This window comes from Anabas testudineus, chromosome 24 (genome assembly GCF_900324465.2).
Source record: "Anabas testudineus chromosome 24, fAnaTes1.2, whole genome shotgun sequence".
In the NCBI taxonomy this organism is placed as follows: domain Eukaryota; kingdom Metazoa; phylum Chordata; class Actinopteri; order Anabantiformes; family Anabantidae; genus Anabas; species Anabas testudineus.
Window position 1 is genome coordinate 6315609 of NC_046632.1, and position 19615 is coordinate 6335223.

Here is a 19615-nt window from a genome sequence, read left to right on the forward strand (position 1 = left end):
ATCGGCTTTGACAGCAACGAGATTACCAACGCGCTTTTCCACCAAACGTTGGCATCGAGCGTGCCTCACATTTCACTCAAGTCTCTCTCCTTGCAGGTCTAATGAGTCATGACAGTAACAGAGCCTAAAGCCTTCCTCCCACGCTCCTCCAGCCCACTCCTCTCAGTATTTGAGGCGCTCCTCTGCTCCACACCTCAGAGCAGCAGGCGCCCAGTCAGCGCAGCTCTCTCCTGCCTCTTCGGACGGACGGGAGTCGCTTCCTCACATTTGGCTGGACTGGTCCTCATCTCGCCAAGATGAGGCTCATTTTTGTCCTCGTCGCTTGTCTGCTGACAGGTAGGTGATCCGGCCACAAGGCAAGTTGGTGAGCTGAGTTCAGGACCACGGACAGAGACACCGACGACTCCCCGCACTTGAACGCATGTGATCAGTTTCCTTCTGCAGCCTCATTTGAAACTCTCCTATTTTAACCTGAATACTTGGTTCTGTTGCAGAAAATCTAGCGCTTCCAGTGGGTAGAGAAGGACAAAGAGAAGACGTGGTAGGTTCATATGATTAAGTTAAAAAGAGTAGTCATGAGGAAAACATGCAGCACAGATCAACACAGTTCTGCTGATTTCATTTCTGCAGGTTAAACGGTGTTTGGTTGAAGTCCTGTCCAAAGCTCTGTCCAACCCGGACTCCCAGCTGGATCAGGAGTGCAGAGACATTCTCCAAGCAGGTTTGTAGCACAAGCCGGATCTGCTTATTGTTTACTGGGAGCTGAGGAGACAAATTCAGATGGATAAAAGCAGATACACTACAAGCCTGTGACATAATCAGGAATTAAAGAGAATCACGGTCACTGTTTTCATGCCACTTCTCTACTGAAGAAAATATACAGTTCTTTCATGGTGCAGGCTTTTATTTTAACCTAAATATGAAACTAGAGCAGAGCATAATCAGTTTGTTCGAGGCTGAAATCTAATGACCGACCCATAACTTGTGCCCCACAGCTGTTCTGGGTAGATTATTACACTTCTATTGATCTTTCTCCTGTTCTGTTGTAGGAGTTAAACACGCCCCACTGGACACGAAGAGTGGAGAGAAGTTAGTAACACATAAAGAGGCGATCAAAGGTCAAGCTCAGGAGCCCGAGGCAAATTCAGCAGATGTAAAAGACATCGAGGCACTCCTGAAATCTGTGGAGGAGAAGAGAGAAAGTCCAGATGACGAGCGCAGCCAAGAATCCTGGAGTCTGGGTGATGAGAAGGACAAGAGACACGAGAACGAAGAGGAAGAAGAGCGAGAGAAAAGGAGCAGCTGGAGATCCGGGAGATACCACCAAAAAAAACACAAACGAGGCGAAGAAGACGCAGAAGATAACGAGCGCAGTCAAGAGAGTTGGGGGATGGACGACAAGAGATCAGAGACAGAAGGTGAAGAAAGGGAAAAAAGGAACTGGAGACCTGGAAGATACCACCAAAGAAAACATAAACGAGATGAGGAACCTTTAGGAGAACAGAGGGAGGAGCCAGAGGAAGAGCGTAGCCAAGAGTCTTGGGATGTAGACAAAAGAGATTTGAATGAGGAGGAGGAGGAGAGATCCAAGCGCATATGGAAACCTACACATCGCTACCACCACAAGAAAAAGATCCACAAGCGCAGTGATGAACCCTCAGATGAGGACGAATATGACGATCGCAGCCAGGAATCTTGGGGTCTTGATGACAGGGACAAGAGGGAATGGAGGCCCGGCAGGTACCACCAGAGGAGACACAAGCGTGATGAAGAGCTCTCAGAAGAAGCCAGGGACGAGCCAGAAGAAGAACGCAGCCAAGAGTACTGGGATTTTGATACTGGAAGAGAAAAAAGAGACTGGAGGCCCGGCAGGTACCACCAGAGGAGACACAAGCGTGACGAAGAGCTCTCAGAAGAAGCCAGGGACGAGCCAGAAGAAGAACGCAGCCAAGAGTACTGGGATTTTGATACTGGAAGAGAAAAAAGAGACTGGAGGCCCGGCAGGTACCACCAGAGGAGACACAAGCGTGACGAAGAGCTCTCAGAAGAAGCCAGGGAGGAACCTGAAGAAGAACGCAGCCAAGAGTACTGGGATTTTGATACTGCAAGAGAAACAAGAGACTGGAAGCCCGGCAGGTACCACCAGAGGAGACACAAGCGTAACGAGGAGCTCTCAGAAGACAAGAGAGAAGAGCAAGATGGGGAGCGTAGCCAGGAGTACTGGGGGTTGGAAAAAAGACATGGAAAAGATGAGGAAGTGGAAAAGCGCGTCTGGAAACCAACACACCGATACCACCATAAAAAGAAACTTCACAAGCGTGGCGGAGGCTCATCTGAAGAAGAGGAAGAGCAGAGGGGTGATTCTGAGGAATATGAAGAGGCTGCAAAGAGCAGGGATGAAGCTTTGAGGTACTGCTATCTTGCATAATATCTAACAACTTCTACACGCTTGTATTTTGCACCTGGGAACGCCAAACACTGCAGGGTTTTAGTAATACGAGCCGGGGATCAAAACTAAATTTTGTACAACAAAATAAACAAACCCCTTAAGCAGTGTTCGTGTGCTGATGGTAAAACTAGTGGTAGGACTGAATCTGATTGGGGTTGTTTTTTCAGGTATCTGGCAGAGAAGCGCAATCCCTGGATTTACAGAGGCTATTACCATCCTGCCTGGTTTAAAAGGGATTCAGATGAACATAGTGCGACCTCAAACAAGGTATGCATGGAAAGATTCAGCTTTACAAGTATATACATAACAGAAATAATATAATTGATAAATGTTTGCATCTTTGACAACATAAATGTATTATAAGAACGTGGATGGCTGTGATTTTACCCCACACTGTTCTGTTCAGAGAAATTCTGATTCTACTTCTGCTCAGATGGATGACCTGGCCAAGTTGCTGAGCTATAAAATAAACCAGATGGCCAACTATTCTAATAAGGAGGAGGCAAAGAGGAGCACACTCCAGAGAACACTCACTCCGCAGGAGGTAAAACTGTACTCGACCTTTAGGACTCACACATGCATTCACTGCCTTTAGTGTCTCTATGACACAGATCTGCAAGGTTCTAAAACAAAGTGCTGCGTAGAGTACTGTCCCGTAACTGGTGCACAGTACTACCAACAAGCCAGAATTCAGGCATTAAAAAGCAGCATTAAAATCAGACAATCACTGAGAAAATATACATTTGTGTGTTTCACGTTTTATATCTCACGTGATGCATTAAGTAAATACACAGTATCTGGCAGCAGAGTTCATTATGGAAATCTCTAGTCTACATAGAGATCTCTGGAGTAACCTTCACAACTACAGAGCATCAGTGAATGTGCATCTGTGCAAATGCACATCAGGAACAGTCCCCGACATGAACACGGACAACTAGTGCGTCGCTCAGATCAGTCCTTCTTCACAGCACTTGTCCTCTCAGCTTGTTTGTCCCCTTTTTGTATTTGCACTCTCTACACAATGGATTTATGACTGCTCTGGTAATCACACTAAGAACCTCATGATTATAGCCTCCCAGAGCAATCAAAGTAATAATATGCCCATTAAAAAGCGAGCTGGAGCCCACGGAGAGCTCGCTATCCTGTCACATATTGTGGAGCAGAGAAACAAATCAGGGAGGAGGAGACATAGTGATTTGGTAATTCTACAGCTCTACAACTCGAGGGATAATAAGGGAATGTTTAAGCTAAATTACCTATTCAGCATATTATGCAAATGCTTAAGCAGGCATCAGAAAACTGATTTTATTCTGTGCACAGTGAAAAATGTACATTGTTTAGGTGTCATAAAAAATTGATGCCATCTAGTTTCTGATACTAAATACTAAAAATACTATGTTTTTCAGGAGAAAGAGCTGGAAAACCTAGCAGCAATGGACATGGAGTTGCAGAAAATCGCTGCCAAGTTGCATGACAACAGTGCATAAGCAAGAATGGACTTCAACTTCACAACATTATCAGCTCTCAGTTTATAAAAGCTGCTGTCTTACTGTTTGTCTGCCAATGTACAGTAGTGTGCTTACAGTGTAACAAAGACAAAAAACAAAACAAAACCCTGGACCTTGCCTTGCAAATACACCTTAACAACTTGTTCAACATTGTAGTTGTGATATTTTGATGTTAAATTAATCAGCATGGGAATGGCTTTGATGTTTATACATATACATAGAAATTATGAAAATAACATGAGTCAAATAATTAAAATAATTGTTCTGAAGAGTTTGTTCAGTGTGCACCCAATAAAGAGTTATTCTGGGACCAAACACACGTGTCAGATTATTTCTCAATGGGGATGAAATGTTCACACGTCAGGCTCTTGAGTACTGCTTCTTTAATTCTGTGCAAATACAGATTTCGTTCACAGTGAAGCTGCACAAGCAACAGGATCATGTAACAAAGGGCACTTTCTTCAAGGACAACATAAAGTTACAAACCTAAAATTAACTGACTAAGCATAAACACAAACCTGTGGCATACTCTCAACCCGTTCCTCACATAACACACATAAACTGAGCTCAGATAGCCTAAACAGGTTTACAGTTTACTCCTCAGCATTATGCCTTCATCCGCTCTGATCTTAATACACAAGGGGGAATGGGTTGGTGAATGCAAACCAGATGCTGCCTCCCTTATTCCAGATATGTCAAATCAGTTCAGCAGAAGTGGAGGTGAATGCTGAAGGAAATTCCCTATAGGCCCTTACAAGATTAGACGCTTCTGTATTTGTTTATCCTTCGGTGTCTGTCAGTTTCTGTCTCTTTGGTGCCGGTTCCTCAGCTTGCTGGGAGCCTGCAGGTTTGGAGTGGTCCATGGCAACTGTTGTCCCTGAGAGAAGGTAGCCCCCGCCCCCGCTCATCAGAAGCAGAGGATGTGTCCTGTTAGGCAACACCTAGGGAGGCACACACACAAATTTAGTCAGGAGACATTAATTCTACTGGAAGCGCAGGGGTAAATAACACTATGTGCTCAGGGAGAAAATCTGTGAGCATACAAACACTCAAAACTCATCTGGCCTCATGTAAAATTCTGCATTAGACAAATACAGCTGGTAAGAGCAAGTGGTGAGGAGCCAGGAGGAGTGTCTGTCCTGATATCAGTGACTGAGACGTGGCTGCAACTCATACAGGAAGGATTTTAATAATTTCCTTCTTTTAAATGTAGATGCTTCATACTAAAACAAAGGGTTGGAACAGAAAATCACAGCATTTCTATTTTAAACACATGTTAGCAAACATATTTTCTACACATATCAGTTTTCTGCAACACTCAATAAGGAGGCTGCAGGACACTGAGTCAGGTTTGTATGAGAGCTACCTGAGATTAAAGTCTGTGACTTTGGGAATAAATCAGTCAGCATAAAGTAAGATGCTAACATATCTTTCTAAAGCAAAGAGCTTAGTGAATAATATCCCAGGACATATGATGCTGTGAAGGAGTCGATAATCACCGAGATAGTTGACACCACTGCAGCCTACAGCAGGTGATGCTATGTTGTCTGGTGTTATAACAGACTTTGACACTGGACAGTGAGAGAAACGTCCTCACTTACGACTGAAATGTAGAAGCTGCTGTACTGAAGTATGACTTAAACATATCAATAAAAGCTAGAACAGCTAAGTGTGTTGGCAAATTAATGAAGATGACATGATGAACAGAATATTTGTTACATCACCTGTGCTGTAAATTGTAATTAAATCAACATCTGTATCATTTTGTTGGCCACATGCTAATCACAAAACTATCAAGCAGTGGGAAAATAGTCAGATTAAGTCTGGGATTAATTAATAGCTCTGATCCTACAGAGCCTTTTGGTTCGTGGTGACTGAGGCAGATGTAGTAGAATATTAGGAATAAAAAAAAAAAATAACAACAAAGTTACCTGATAATGTCTGAGCCAGGTGTCTGTGAGTCTGAGGTTGACTGTACCACCACATTCCTTCAGTTTTGTGTAACACTCAACAAGAGGCTGCAGAGATCAAGGGGGGACAGGGGAATAAGAAGCATTAAGAACAAGACAGCACAGAAACAGATTCAACACAGGGTGCAGGGAGGTGAGAGGCATTGTAACTCATTGATGGTGACAGTGATGGGTGCCACAGTAATGACACTTCTTGCCGGAACTCTTGAGCAAAAAAAAAAAAAACCTGGGGGCAGAGGCTGGTAATAGGAGATTCTTCTAAAATAAGCAATTATCCTCAATCAGTGAAGATATCAACAGTGATGTGGTGCTAGCTAACAACTTATCATGATGCTCTTACCTCTTTGTACTGGGAGTAGACTACAAAAGGCCTGGAGGGAGAGAGGAATTTCAGCAGACCCATGAGGACTGGACACGGGTGGAACCGACTGGCTATAACTAACCTGCACGTGGGAAACAAACGGATGATCAAGCAAACCTGTCCAACATGAATTATACCGTCAATGACACGCTTTGTTATTGGAAATGTGTCGGTAGCGGTGCTGTGCATGATTTAGGAGCAGAAGATTTAGCACCTTTCTGTTGTAGCTGTTCATTTCACATTATGTTCAGCTGACTGAAAGTCAGTAAAAGAGGCTGATTTACAACAGACTTGGAAATTGGGCTGTGTGGGAGTGTTTATGATATAGCTGCTATGATGCTGAGGAAAGTCGATATTCCATCCAGATCAATATCTATATTTCACGCTCATATGTTTAAACACTTCCATCCATCAATCATAAAGAGGCTATGAAGCAAGCGCTTCATTTTGTACTACTAAAGTGTAAAGGCACTTTGTACAACCTTGTAAAGGATTCATGTGCTAATCACTGACTGTGACCACAAAGGAAGCAAGTGGTTTAGCCAGCAGGTTTTATGGAGTCACTTATTAGTTTAATCACTCATCAATTCTTCATCACTGTGGATCTATTATAATTACAGATGTTCACTGCGCGGCTAAATTCTGGACTGATAAAATACAGGTAATCTGAGACCAACCCATCAGCATTCCTGCACGCCAGCAGGGACGCAGCAGCTGCTAACTTCTTCTGCTTCTCCTCCAGCTTCATTTTTTTTTCCTGAGCCTTAAAAAAAGGAAAAGAAAAGAAGAAGAAGAAGAAGAAAGAAAAAAAGTAGTTAAGACATCATTAGCTTTCTGTTCCTCTCTGTCTCCATCTTTTTGTACCGTCCTTAAACTTTCACTCTCCAAAAAGGAGAAATCACTTAAACTGCTTAGTTTATGAACATACTTACTTATTCCTGTTAGAAACATGAAACATAATAATGCAAATCAAAAATTCAACAGTTTGCTGTGTATAAACAGTCGGCATACTTTAGCTTCTCTGCGTTTTTCCTTCTCTTTTTTCTCCAGGTCTTGGTCAGCATCATCACCAGTGCTCGTCTCCATGCTCTGTTCCTCTGCACCACCCTGCTGCGCTGCTTCAAGCTGGTTTTGCGCATTGTCTGCAACTATGTTGGGCTGCTTTTCATCTGTAATGTGAAATAAAAATATGTCAGAAAAGTGTCACCAAATAAAGAAAAAATAATGTTTCTTTTGACTGATTTTCAGAATGAACAGATTATTCTTGTCTTTATCATAGCAATGCATGTTCAGTTTTCTTGGGCATTTCAGTACTAGCTTTCAGCTACTCGGATTTTTCTAAAAACAGCAAGTCTATAAACATCTTGTAGAAGACATTTTTTTAAAAAGCAGGCCCTACCAGTACTGGGGTCTTTGGCAGTGCTGTGCAGTGTGCCTGCCAGTAAGGCGTTGACATGACAGATGGGAAATTCATGCAGCGTATCGTGAAAATGTGCAGGGAAGCCAAAGCTCTCTACACCCGCCCGAACTGGCCCACCTCCTGGGTACATTTGGATCACTGAGCCATAGCCTGAATGGGGAGGAAACAGAGGATAACTGTGCAAAGAGTAAATGGAAAGGCTTTGTTTAGAAAGTCCAAAAAAAGGAAATGAATTCTCTTTATAGGTAAAGTGAAAATACTGCAGTCAAACAGAGTTCACAGAAGTAACATACCCCCCATTCTTTCCATGACCGCTCCCAGCACGAGGCCAGCACAGGTCTCAAACACCAACACTTTGCTGCCCGCATGGATGTTTCCCAGAGTCAACATCTGGGCAAGTGTATCATACCGCAGGTGACTGTATAACACACACACACACACACACACACACACACACACACACACACACAGACTTTTATACAATCATCTCTTACTTCTCTATAAAAGACAACTTTCACACATACTGTTTGCTGACTCACCAGATCTTCCCTGGTTCCCGGCCATGGTACATCATAGCCAGGATGCGACAAGATGGCCTCAAAATGGTCACAGTATTTTCATACCTGGCAAGTACAAGATAGTAACAACAGATATCACTAATTACAGTGTACTAACATTATTTTAAGGCCATAACAAAATGTAGTTGTATAATTAGCAGTGACTCACTTCTTCTTTTTCTTCTTGATGTATTTATCCTGGGCATACTCAGTCTTATCTCTGAATGTGGAGCTGTTGTCTATAAGCTGCTGAATGATTTCCTGTGGAGCACATACACATACTGTATCTACTTGCAATATTTTAACCTGATAATTTAGATAAAATTCTTATGACGACACAAAAACCAACAATGCACTCACTTATCTCAATCATTTTTTTACTTCCCTCCCTTCTCTGCTTGTGGAAATCAGCCCCAAGCCCTGGTTTCTAGCTTAAGTTACCTAACTGATTTGATTTTGGGCACATAGTCACTGCAATAATGGAAAATACGAGCAGTGGTGAAACATTATTGGTCATTTATGTATTTTCATATTTATGCCTATGACACACACTAAAGCAGACAACACTTATTTAGTCAGTGTTGTCCTTTTTTAAGCAGACCTGGCAGTACTGTGATACTTTCCCAGTTACGAATGTAATGGCGGGGTTATTGATGTACCTGACCCTTCAGACCTTGCTCTTTGAGCATCTCAATGTCGTCCCTGGTGAGCTTCTGTGATTTCCCATCGTCTACAATGTTTCTGTTGTCTGTGCCGGCTTCCTTTGAATCTGGGAAGGACGTATGAAGGTATGTTAAAGTGAAAATGAAAGAGTAACAGGCAGTGATGCATGTTTGTCAAACATTCATCTATTCATAAATGAACACACCACTGCAGCTCTCTGTGCTCTTGGTCCTCTGTGGCTGCAGGGTCCCTCCAGACACGATCTCAAAAGTGGTGCTGTACAGATGACCCACTGCATTATCCAAGAAGAACCACTGTTTCTCAAAAATCACCTTCCTGTGAGCGAGACAGACAAAAACAAGTGTCCAGATTAGCATTTTACAGCCCTAAGGTCAGCATCGTGTGTACAAAGATGTGGCAAAATCAACTGTTAGTCTTTACACGTATAATAGTGTCCGTGACAAATTTAGGAAGACTTTGAAGATACAGTGTCAACGTTATCACTAGAAATATGGCAGTTATGTTATGTTATGATTGAGCATGTTTACAATCACTGACTCACTTCTTGGGTTGAATTTGTACCGCTTTGAAGATATCTCCTCGTTTTAACACAACGTAGTCACCCTCTTTAATTCTGCACTGAGACTCCTCCTGTCCGTTGTCCGCCATGCTAAGGCAGAGAAATCAGCTAGTTATACGGAGTGACAGCTGACAGGTCCCTACACTAGCTTGAAGTATGTGCAGAAAACGAAGAATTACTATTCCCACGTGTTAGCTACCGCTTCCGTAGCTCCGCCGAGCGACTTCTTCTGCGGTTAATTTCCGGCAGGCGCTACAATGCTGCCCTCTGCAGCCAGGAGGACTCCTTTCATAAATACACACCAGCTGACTTCAAATGGCCCATCTTACAACTGCACTCAGAGAGAATAAATGTGTCTGCCCCTGTGCCTTTTTCCCCACAATTGTTCTTTACACATACTACAATATTCTGTCTCTCCCATCAGAAGCTTCAAGTCCACAGCTTGCATTAAAAGAGACTTTACTTAATTTGTGTGAAAACTCCTTTCCTCCTAATCCTGCACGTAAAAACATCACAACATCCCACATTGTTAATTCAGTACAAACTAAATAAAAAATCTCCAGGAGCAGGTCAGGTCGGTCTCTTGATGTCCATTCTCTCAAATCCAACAAGGCAGCTGCAGAAAATGCTGCCATGACTCAACACAGCCCGTTGCGATGGTCTCGATGAGTAGATTTCAGTATCATCGATAAAATATCATCAGACAAGCCAGAGACAGGAATGTGGAGCATAGAGATAACACTTTGGCTTTTTACATTGTGTATTTTTGTTGTCTATTTATTCTATTTGTTTTGAATGTTACTTTTTTCAATAACTTGTGTGTCATGCAGCCTAATTCACAGTTAGGAATAACATGGAATTGATTAAAACATTAATTCAAAGAAAATAAAATAGGCTGAAACAAATACTAACATAATTTAGGTCAAATAAGTGAAGGTTATTTGACACAATCACATATTTTCTATAAAATCTACGGTTATAAATAAAGCACAGATGTCATAACATATTGACACAGATTCCACATACCATTCACCATAAACATAGGGATAACGGATGTGTTTAATTAATTAAATTCTATTCAGATTTGTTTATCAAGTTGATATTTTCTTTTTATACTTTTTGTATAATTAAAATTCTAAACAGTATTTTCAATTCAAGCTGCAAATTATATAAAAGATGACACTATTAGCCTGTTTATCAGTGTGGGAGATGATAGTCCTAGATGGCATTTCATCACAGTTAATAGGTTGGGTGCACACATCGCAGATGTGTGACCACGTCATCACCCAGCCTGGGTGGATATGTTTCATGTCCCACCATGGGGCCAAAATCTGGTGTTTTATAACTGCCTCTTAACATTGTGCCAACTCCACCTGCCCACCACTAGTGTATTGCCATTTAGCAGTGAGGCTATTAAAAGAGCAAATGAGAGCATTCAACACTTCACAATGAAAGAAATAATGATTTGGTCTAAAATAGGTGATGTAACCTCGAGTCTCAAGTAATCTCCAAATGTCCCAATTAGAATGAGTCATAGTGACCTCAGTCCAAACCTGTAATGTTTAGTATAATTACATTAACTTAGCATTACAGTAATATTTGATCACAAAGTTTTGTCAACATCTTTATTTGTTGACCGTTTGTCAGACAGAACAACGTGGCTGAAATTAGGTTCGTTGCAATTTGTAATTATATTTAAGAGATACTTGAATGTAATGTGGGATTGTGTGTTCCTGTTAATATCGCGAAACAGATACTATTTCATAAGATCGAACATTACAGAAGGAATTATAAAAAGCAGCCGAAGCATCAGAATAACAGCTGACCTCGAAGGTGAAGTGTTTCACGAATCTAAGGCTTGCTTAAGAGTCGCTGTGAAGTGTGAAGCTTCTCTCTCTGTAGGCCATGTGGCAGCATTTGACAATGTGGTAGCTATGGTTACAAAGTTAGTCTAACAAAATAAAGTATGACATTGTTTGACTCTTTGTCTTCCATGAGTTAAGTTTTCTTTTACAATACAAGTGTAGAATATACTTTAAATTATATTTTACCAAAATATCCAACAAAGCCTATTACACTGAGTAAACATGAGTTTAATATTCACAGTAAAAAAGTAAACAGTTTGTTTTGGCAAATGAAAACAAAAAAAACAACAACATGAAACCAGCTATGAAATCTACAAATAACCTTTAATGCTTTTTACAAACATACTGTCTGTTTGAAATGGGGACTCTTCATGTTTAAAAAAAAAAAAAAAAGCATAGATCTTACAAATATCAGTTCATCCAAGTTTTAAGAGAAAGACAAATCTTCACTCCGTATGTACATCGACACCACATTTATAGTGGAGGGTACATTGTTATGAATGTTTACAGCAGGACGTGTAATGACAAAAGCATATGCTATTGTTGTTCTCCGAGTGACAATGTGCCATTTCTCTAACTGTGAAACTGTATTAAATTTTCCCTGGCAGCGATTTGCTCAGTGATCAAGCGTGCTGCTGCCACGCTGAAACTTTCACATTGTAACATGCACTGCACTTGAAAAAGCGCTCTCCTATATCTTATGTTGTTCTTGGCCAGCAGTAAGTTTATGGAAGAGTTCCTCATCCAGTGTCTCATTCTGGTCCTTAGCTCGTGTGGACAGGAATATGTAGCCTCCAATGAACTCGTGAACCACCTTGCAGTCACAGCTCAAACAGCAGAAGGCAATGGACACATTCTGGTCAAACTCTATGTGCACCTGGAATTAAACACAGTGGATTAATAAAATTCAGTTTGTAGGCAGTACCCCTCAAACCACCTTTGTCAACAAAGAGTCAGGTCAAATCAAACGATATGGCAGAGTGACCCCCCACCTGTCTTATCTCCCAGTTGACGTTCCACTGCTTCATGTTGGCGAACCTCCATGTGGTGACAGGCAGACCAGTGGACATGTCAGTACGAATCAGACGGTTATACGAGATCCCCAGAATCTCATCCTTTTTAGAGGCTTTGAATCTGAAAAACAAAAAATATAAGGGTATGAGACTTTCACCCGTAAGACGATGTACATATTTAAATGTATGTAAAATAACTTAAGCTGAGGACTGTACCTGACAATGTAATAGTTGATACCAAAGTCTGGAAGTGACTGCCAGGCATGGATAAAGCGCATCTTGGCCTCCATTAGGGATAGCTGTGATACGTTGTGATGGGCCTCCAGGATACGTGCTGTCAGCTGTGCAGAGTCACCAGAGGCAGATTTAGCCAACACATTTACTCATAACAATCATGTAACACTGATGAGTCAAGGGTGTTGCACATCTCTCTTACACATACCTGTTTGGTCTTTTGCTTCCTGGCATAGCGTGGAGAAACAAAACACTCAGCATTCATCTCCATGGAATCAAGGTCAGGAGCTTTCTGACCAGGAGGGGGCGCCAGGCTCTTCATTTTCAGAAAGGACTGGATGTTCTTCACTTCTGTCTTGTAGGAGCTGTAGGCCATTGTCTTGCCCTTGGATGCGAGGAGGCATGCAGCTTTCCACTTGGCATACTGTGTTTCCTGCAGCGGAGGGAAAACAACAGTGCAACAGTTACAAAATCAATTTGTAATTTATGACAGGAAAATGCTCATAAGCTTGAAGACAAACACACGGGCCTTACATTGTCACATCTGATGTACACCTCATTCATCCCATCAGCAACTGGAAGCAGGAGCTTGATGCCGAACCTCTTGTCTGTGACATTGACATCTGGAACTACCTCACAACCTGTCAAATAAAAAAGAAATATGTCATCGACTTGACCCCAGTGAGAACCAGCAGATCTGCTGATACTAGCACAGAAAAAAACTGCAGTGACTGTGATGGTTTAAAGATGTGTCACGTGTACACATTTAACACGTCACTCTTTTCTGACCTCGGAGGTGAAACTGCTCTATTGGTTCTCCACTGGCGGCCTCCTTGTTCTTGTAGTAGGAGATGGTGGTGTCTTTGAAAACAAACCAGTACTCTTTGTATGCCCTCAGTGTCAGTCTTTTGGGCCTGATGTAGGACAGAAAAATAAAAATAATAAATATCATAATAAATTGCTGCACTTGCCTGAAATAGAGTTTATTGACTTATCAGACTGAGCAAATGGCTAAAGTGAAACAGCATGTAAGGGAAATTAAAGGTAAAGGTAGGTGGTTTACCTAAACAGCCGAAGGGAATCTGCCAGCTGTGGAATGTCTGTAATGTCTTCCTGAGAGCGTAAGAAACAACAGTCAATTATCCTGTGTCCTCTTCTGTGATACGTTCATGTTAACACATACAATCATCAGAGGCCTACCTATCACCGTCAGCTTAAAAACAGATGTTCTACTCTAACAGAACAGAAAACCAATCAAATACTGTGCAGAAAATGTGTTTACCAGAATTTTGTCCGCATGTCCACCTTCGAGCGTCACTTCCAAGTTGGACAGGGCAGCCTCTACTTCATCGATTTCTGGTTCATTGGAGTGGGCCAGCGGTTCACTCGACATAGTCAGTTTACAAATGTGGTACTAAAAAGGAAAGAAAAATTTTAAAGCGTCTTAATGGTGATCAAATATTACGTTTAAGAAAGCAACAAGCCGTTGTAAACAACTGACTGATTTAAGAGGCTATGCGAGGCTGGCACGAGCATCGATGTGTAGGTGAGTGCAACGCTGATCTCACTGTGATTTTTGAGTCACTGTTCTAACAGTTGTAAAATTAAAGAAATGGTTATCATAGCAATCATTAATTCCTTACAGCAAATATCTCTAATGGGAGCTATTATGCTATTTTCTACCACGCTACTTTCCCCACTAATTAGTCTCTATTCCTCTTCCTCTTTCTTCACCTCTCCCTCCTATCATCCCTCTGTAGTGTGACCTCCCTAATGTCTGGACATGTCCTTGCATTGATCTAAACACCATATGTACTCTCCTGGGTAGCTAATATTCTTAGCTACTACTACTTAAAAATAATTTATTCCACATTACTGTGTTTCTTTAAAAATCTGCTCAAGTGCTGTTTTACAATATGCAGATTATAGATGATGACTTCCTATTGGCTAACTAAAAGAAAAGAAAGATGTTCCCCATGCATTTTTCCATTGCTAAGCTACAGTCCACTGTGATTCTAAATAACAACAAGAGGTTGTGGAGTATTACATTATTAGTATTGTTTATAATGTATGTTGTTCAACGTACCAACTGCATTATAACATGTACACTGGCTAAAACATGAGTATAAATCCATTTGAAAACACTGGGACAACCACCTCTTCAGTTTCAGCTCAACATATTTGAAATATAACCTATTATTACCCTATATCTAAACAGCTGTCCTCATTTTAACTAGCTTTGAGTGTTAAACACAGCCTCTTGCATCACTTTCATAGCTGGAATGGCAAATTGTCCACCTGTAGTGAAGCGAACATCAACATTTCCTCATCAGTGCAATCTATCTCCTCCAGCAGGATGGCCCAACGAGCCTGTTCATAGAGCTGGGTTATCCTCACCGCATCATACTAGGACACAAAAATACACACTCTAGTTTAGTTCAACAACTTCAAATCAACACTGTCCTGTTGTTATTTTCCCCAGTTGATATATTTTCTGTGCCTTACTTTAGGATTGAGGTCAAAGAAGACATTGTATTTAAAGCGAAGCAACAGCTTGTCATTTTCTCGAATGCCTTGCTCCATAAGAGAACGAGATGAGTCCAACCACCTGTCAATCATAGCAACAACTGGTCAGATTGGCTGCAGATAAAAACATCATCAGAATAATGTAACACGGCTGGTTCCAAATGTAAAATGTTACAAACAGGATTCGGATTCTACCCTGAATTGTTGATTGCTTTATCTGTTAGCGAGAGCGGCTGGTACATCTTGGCCAGTTCAGGAGGTGACAAATTTGGCTGACAGTCTGCTAGAGGGTTTTCTCCAAACCAGAGACTGGTGGCAGACACCGGCATCCCATTCTCTGGGTCATAGGTTGCTGTCATGGTCTTACTGTACATGGAGCCTTTGGGGGAAAATGGAGCATACATAAATTATACATAAATACAACCATCATTACTAAAAAAAAGTGTTCATAGTGATTTCAAAGGAGGGATTTCATAGTGATTTCTACCCAAAGTCCAGATCAACTACCTGTCACATAGTATCGACAGTGAAACAAAAAAAAAAGTTTAAATAAGAAGAAACAGTGAGAATTAAAGTTTGACTGAAAGGTTGAGTAAAACAACATAAAGAATGATAAAGTTTAAAGGTAGTATCTGGGCTGACATTAAAGGTAACAGAGATCAAAGGTCTTTAGAGTTATTTTTAGGCTGCTGTGGCACCTGAGCAAATCAAAATGTCTGCTCAGGGAGAGTCGACGTTAGGGAAATCCTGAACAGCTCCTTCAGATCTGAATAATTCTCTATACCAGTACCACTATATATTGATTTCTTCTCCTCCTCCAGCAGAACTAACTTACTTTTAAAGACACTATCTTTTATTGGGTTTGACACTAATCAGAAGATAACAAACTAGAGACACCATAAATCTAAGAATGACCTAAATATGATCGTAGCTGCTTTTTAAACATAAACTAAAATAGAATATTAACAACAGCCAGTGACGGCCACAGCCTGTGTTTCACAGTACCTGTGCCAGCCTGTCCCCCACTGACTAAATCAATGTCCCAGATCTCATCCAGTTGTGAGTTCATGTCCTTCTTCTTCTTCTTCTTGCTTGGATCTTCTGGACGCTTCAACAGCGACAATTCCTCTGGTCTCCTGATGTCTGAGATGAAGTAAAAAGGAGAAGGTATGTGGGATCAGAAAGAATATGAAAGGAAGTTAAGTCCTAATTCTTGGTCCAAGTAAAACAAGGTGAAAGGCTATTGTAATGAGAAGACAGTAAATCTTACTGAGTAGTCGACAGATGTCTATCACTGTCTTGAAGACCACACTGGAGAAACTGACGGACATTTTGATGGTTTTCATATTGGGAAGCTGCAGCAATAAAGATTTGTGCTGGGGTGTGTAGAATAGATCAGCATCAGCCTGTGTAGAAACAAATCAGGTGTTCAGTAGGCTTCCAAGGATTGCTGTATAAGACCACGTACTGATTTATTCCAGCGATCGCTTTGAGAACTTTTTACCTGAATTCCATACTTGTCCAAGGTCCAGTGTGTCTTCAACAGCCAGCATTGCCTCCTGTCCCACCACAGTGCATGGTCTGACCAGTCCTGGTGCACCTCTGCAGATAGATTCAGTAAAACGTACGACTCCCATTATTCCTACTATATTACTGTCACATCTCGAGGTTTAAATGACACCCAAGATAACATTTACAAGGTGTTGAAGTGGAGCTGCTACTACTACTTCTCATATCCATCACAAAGACTTCCTGTGCACACTGTTGTGTAGGTCGTTGTGCATGATTAAAGTGTGGTTTTATGAGACTACTTGATATTATTTTATAATGCTGGGCTGAAATCCCTCAGTTGATGACAAGCCAGTTAGTCATCTGTTATGTTTCATGTTAAACCACTGTACTAAAGTTTCCACTGTGCTTTATTAGCCCTGCAATGTTTATAGGGAACTGTAGAGCGCTGTTAGTCAGATCCTTGCTAAACTTTGGCCCCTATGGCTACACAAACCAATGCTCTGTGACTAAACAATAGCACTGCAGCATATAATACGGCAGCACAAACAAAGGTGTGGCTTGACTGGCAGTCCTATTGTAGCAGCAGTGGTGACTGAAGCAGTGTGCTGCAAACAAAGTAGGGCTAAGTTAAGTTTTAACCAAAGTAAAATAGTCACTTTTAAATGCAAGTAATTATTCACAGTATATCTACTACTGTAGTTACACATATGTAGAGTATAGTCAGCCACATTCAGTATGTTTGTCAAGAGTATTTAATGATATGCTACACATTTTAAATGCAACTTGACCCACAAGGCAGACTGCGCTAATGACAGTTTTTCACCCACACTTACCGATCTTTTCCACCAACTTAAGCATAAGACCTCCAACATGCAAGTCTCCCTTCACCCTCAGCTTAACTTCCTCGGGTTCGCTGCCATCTTTTTGATCCACCTTCACGACCAGCTCCCATGATGTGTCTGCATACTCTGCTGCTCTGAGCATGGCCCTGTTTTGAAAAGACAGAGTTGTGCTTATGCCTAGATTATGGACAGGATGTTCACAGGGTACATAACCCAGAACCTTGGAAAGAATTACCTACCACTGCCTCTCATTAGAAAAATAATAGGACAAACCCTTATTCTTTTCCTGTTTTCTGTTGTTTCAAAGATTGGGAAACATCTGGGATGAAAACATGAGCCAGGGTAATAAGTGTTTCTCAACCTCCAGAGGAAACTCCAATTTAGCAGCAATCTCACTTTTTCTGTTCTGAGAGGCTACCACTCCGTTTCTTCTGCAGTCTCTCTGCAATGACACTGCAACGCCTGAAGTACTCATCAGTCAATACAATACAGTCAATTTATAAATAACATATCAACAAACACACAGAGTGGCAGACGCACTGGCTGCATCTGTATCACACACATTGCATCCGTACAGCTCTGCACTTAAAAGGTGCAGATATGGTGGAGGACTGACGGATTGTAATCTGTAGATGAAAGATTTCTCGCAGGTAAGAAAGGGGAGAGCAGAGGAGGAGCAGGGAGGGTACAGCAGTGGAATGTGTGACGAGCACGGACACGAATCTCATCAATCCTGAGACCATGGGAAACAACAATCTCCACACAGTGCACCAATGTCCCTTCATTTCACGTCGGTGAAAAACTAGTGAACAAAAACACAGCAACTCTCTAACACATATTCTAGCTCTTGACTGGGACTATCAACAGAAATACCTATTTCATTTCTCCTGGGTAGCCAAGTGTTGCCGGGAGGCCTGTTTTTTGCTGCTCCCTCCCTGAACAACTGCAGGGTGCAGTTAAAAGTTTGAGATTGCACACTGGCAGAAGGAAGACTTGCTGAGACGTGTTGGAGTGTGATGAAGTGACTCCCAAAATGTTACTGTTCTGCACAACAGAACAATAAGTGATGGGAGGTTCAGTGGTGTAATTTGGGGCTTATTAAAATGCTAACAACAGGGAATTTGATTTTTTCCATAAAATATGTTAAAGAGCTCTTATATTCTAACTACTCTCTAGGTAATCAGTGTTAACTATGTGAAGGCTTTAGTTGTTTTTAGTTAATATGCTCTTGTATGATCTCACAGGTAAGCATTTTAATATTTGATTTGATATCAAAACGGCTTTGAAAACAAAAAAGCATATCACTGCAAAAAAACACACCCACACCCTAATTTACATTACAGCCACACACACACACACACACACACACACACACACACACACACACACACACACACACACACACACACACACACACACACACACACATCACATCCTCATAGATAATATTCACAAGCACAATGCATATTTAGTTAATCATTATATCATATCATTATGTTATACATTATATTATATCATTCATAATGACTAAAACTGTAATAAAACGAAAAGGAAAGACTTTAAGCAAGTGCCAATGACTACAAAGTACGAGTATGAGTATTTGTTTTTAGGAATAAACATAAACACATATGTACACATGAAGTACAGTGTCAGTCCAACTTCTATCTATCAATAAAGGCCTGAGACAGAAGGAGACATGGGTCTAATCAAACGCAGCTGGATGAAACTAATAGTAGTTTCGTGGAGGTCGATAATGTGAGCCCAGTCTTACCTCGATTCAAAGTTTTCTGCTGGTGCGCTATTCCTGGAAATCTGCTGTGAACTCAGATTGACCAAGAAAACCCCCCGTGTGTCTGAAGACCCGCCCCGCTCCCCTCAGGTGGACGGAGGTGGAGCCGGAAGCGGAAGTGGGACAGCAGTGTTACACACGGTGAGTCCAGGCACGTACACCCCGTCGTTTGGCGTCGTTCAGGTGCGATATACCTTCACCAGTTTCAATCAGGGTATAAAGCTTTAGCTAAGTTAAGTCTTTAGCACATTAGCAGCCAGACACGGACTGTAGATGGCTTGTCTGTAGCCGGTAGCCTCAGGAATCAGCAATCAGCTAACATGAAC

The 19615-nt window shown here is 41.5% G+C and overlaps 3 protein-coding genes across 3 annotated transcripts; 1 reads left to right on the forward strand and 2 right to left on the reverse strand.

The window, feature by feature from the left end:
• Positions 1-3991, forward strand: chgb (chromogranin B). The gene is made up of 7 exons (XM_026341708.1): positions 1-336; positions 495-541; positions 631-721; positions 1050-2409; positions 2617-2716; positions 2883-2993; positions 3856-3991. The coding sequence occupies exons 1-7, from the start codon at positions 297-299 to the stop codon at positions 3934-3936; spliced, it is 1830 nt and encodes a 609-aa protein (XP_026197493.1). The 5' UTR covers positions 1-296; the 3' UTR covers positions 3937-3991.
• Positions 3978-9752, reverse strand: trmt6 (tRNA methyltransferase 6). Its single transcript, XM_026341709.1, has 12 exons — positions 9491-9752; positions 9134-9264; positions 8925-9034; positions 8435-8526; positions 8248-8331; positions 8002-8126; positions 7688-7858; positions 7300-7457; positions 6966-7051; positions 6268-6370; positions 5889-5975; positions 3978-4898 (listed from the first exon to the last, which is right to left on the reverse strand). The coding sequence occupies exons 1-12, from the start codon at positions 9595-9597 to the stop codon at positions 4737-4739; spliced, it is 1416 nt and encodes a 471-aa protein (XP_026197494.1). The 5' UTR covers positions 9598-9752; the 3' UTR covers positions 3978-4736.
• A 1926-nt stretch (positions 9753-11678) lies between these two features.
• On the reverse strand, positions 11679-19348 carry fermt1 (fermitin family member 1). Its single transcript, XM_026341706.1, has 16 exons — positions 19272-19348; positions 17492-17646; positions 16651-16748; positions 16417-16552; positions 16152-16289; positions 15342-15525; positions 15126-15228; positions 14919-15026; positions 13903-14034; positions 13684-13733; positions 13410-13534; positions 13155-13261; positions 12829-13053; positions 12603-12727; positions 12366-12507; positions 11679-12250 (listed from the first exon to the last, which is right to left on the reverse strand). Exons 2-16 carry the CDS (start codon positions 17640-17642, stop codon positions 12065-12067), a joined length of 2010 nt encoding a protein of 669 aa, XP_026197491.1. The 5' UTR covers positions 17643-17646; positions 19272-19348; the 3' UTR covers positions 11679-12064.
• Between the last annotated feature and the right edge of the window lie 267 nt (positions 19349-19615).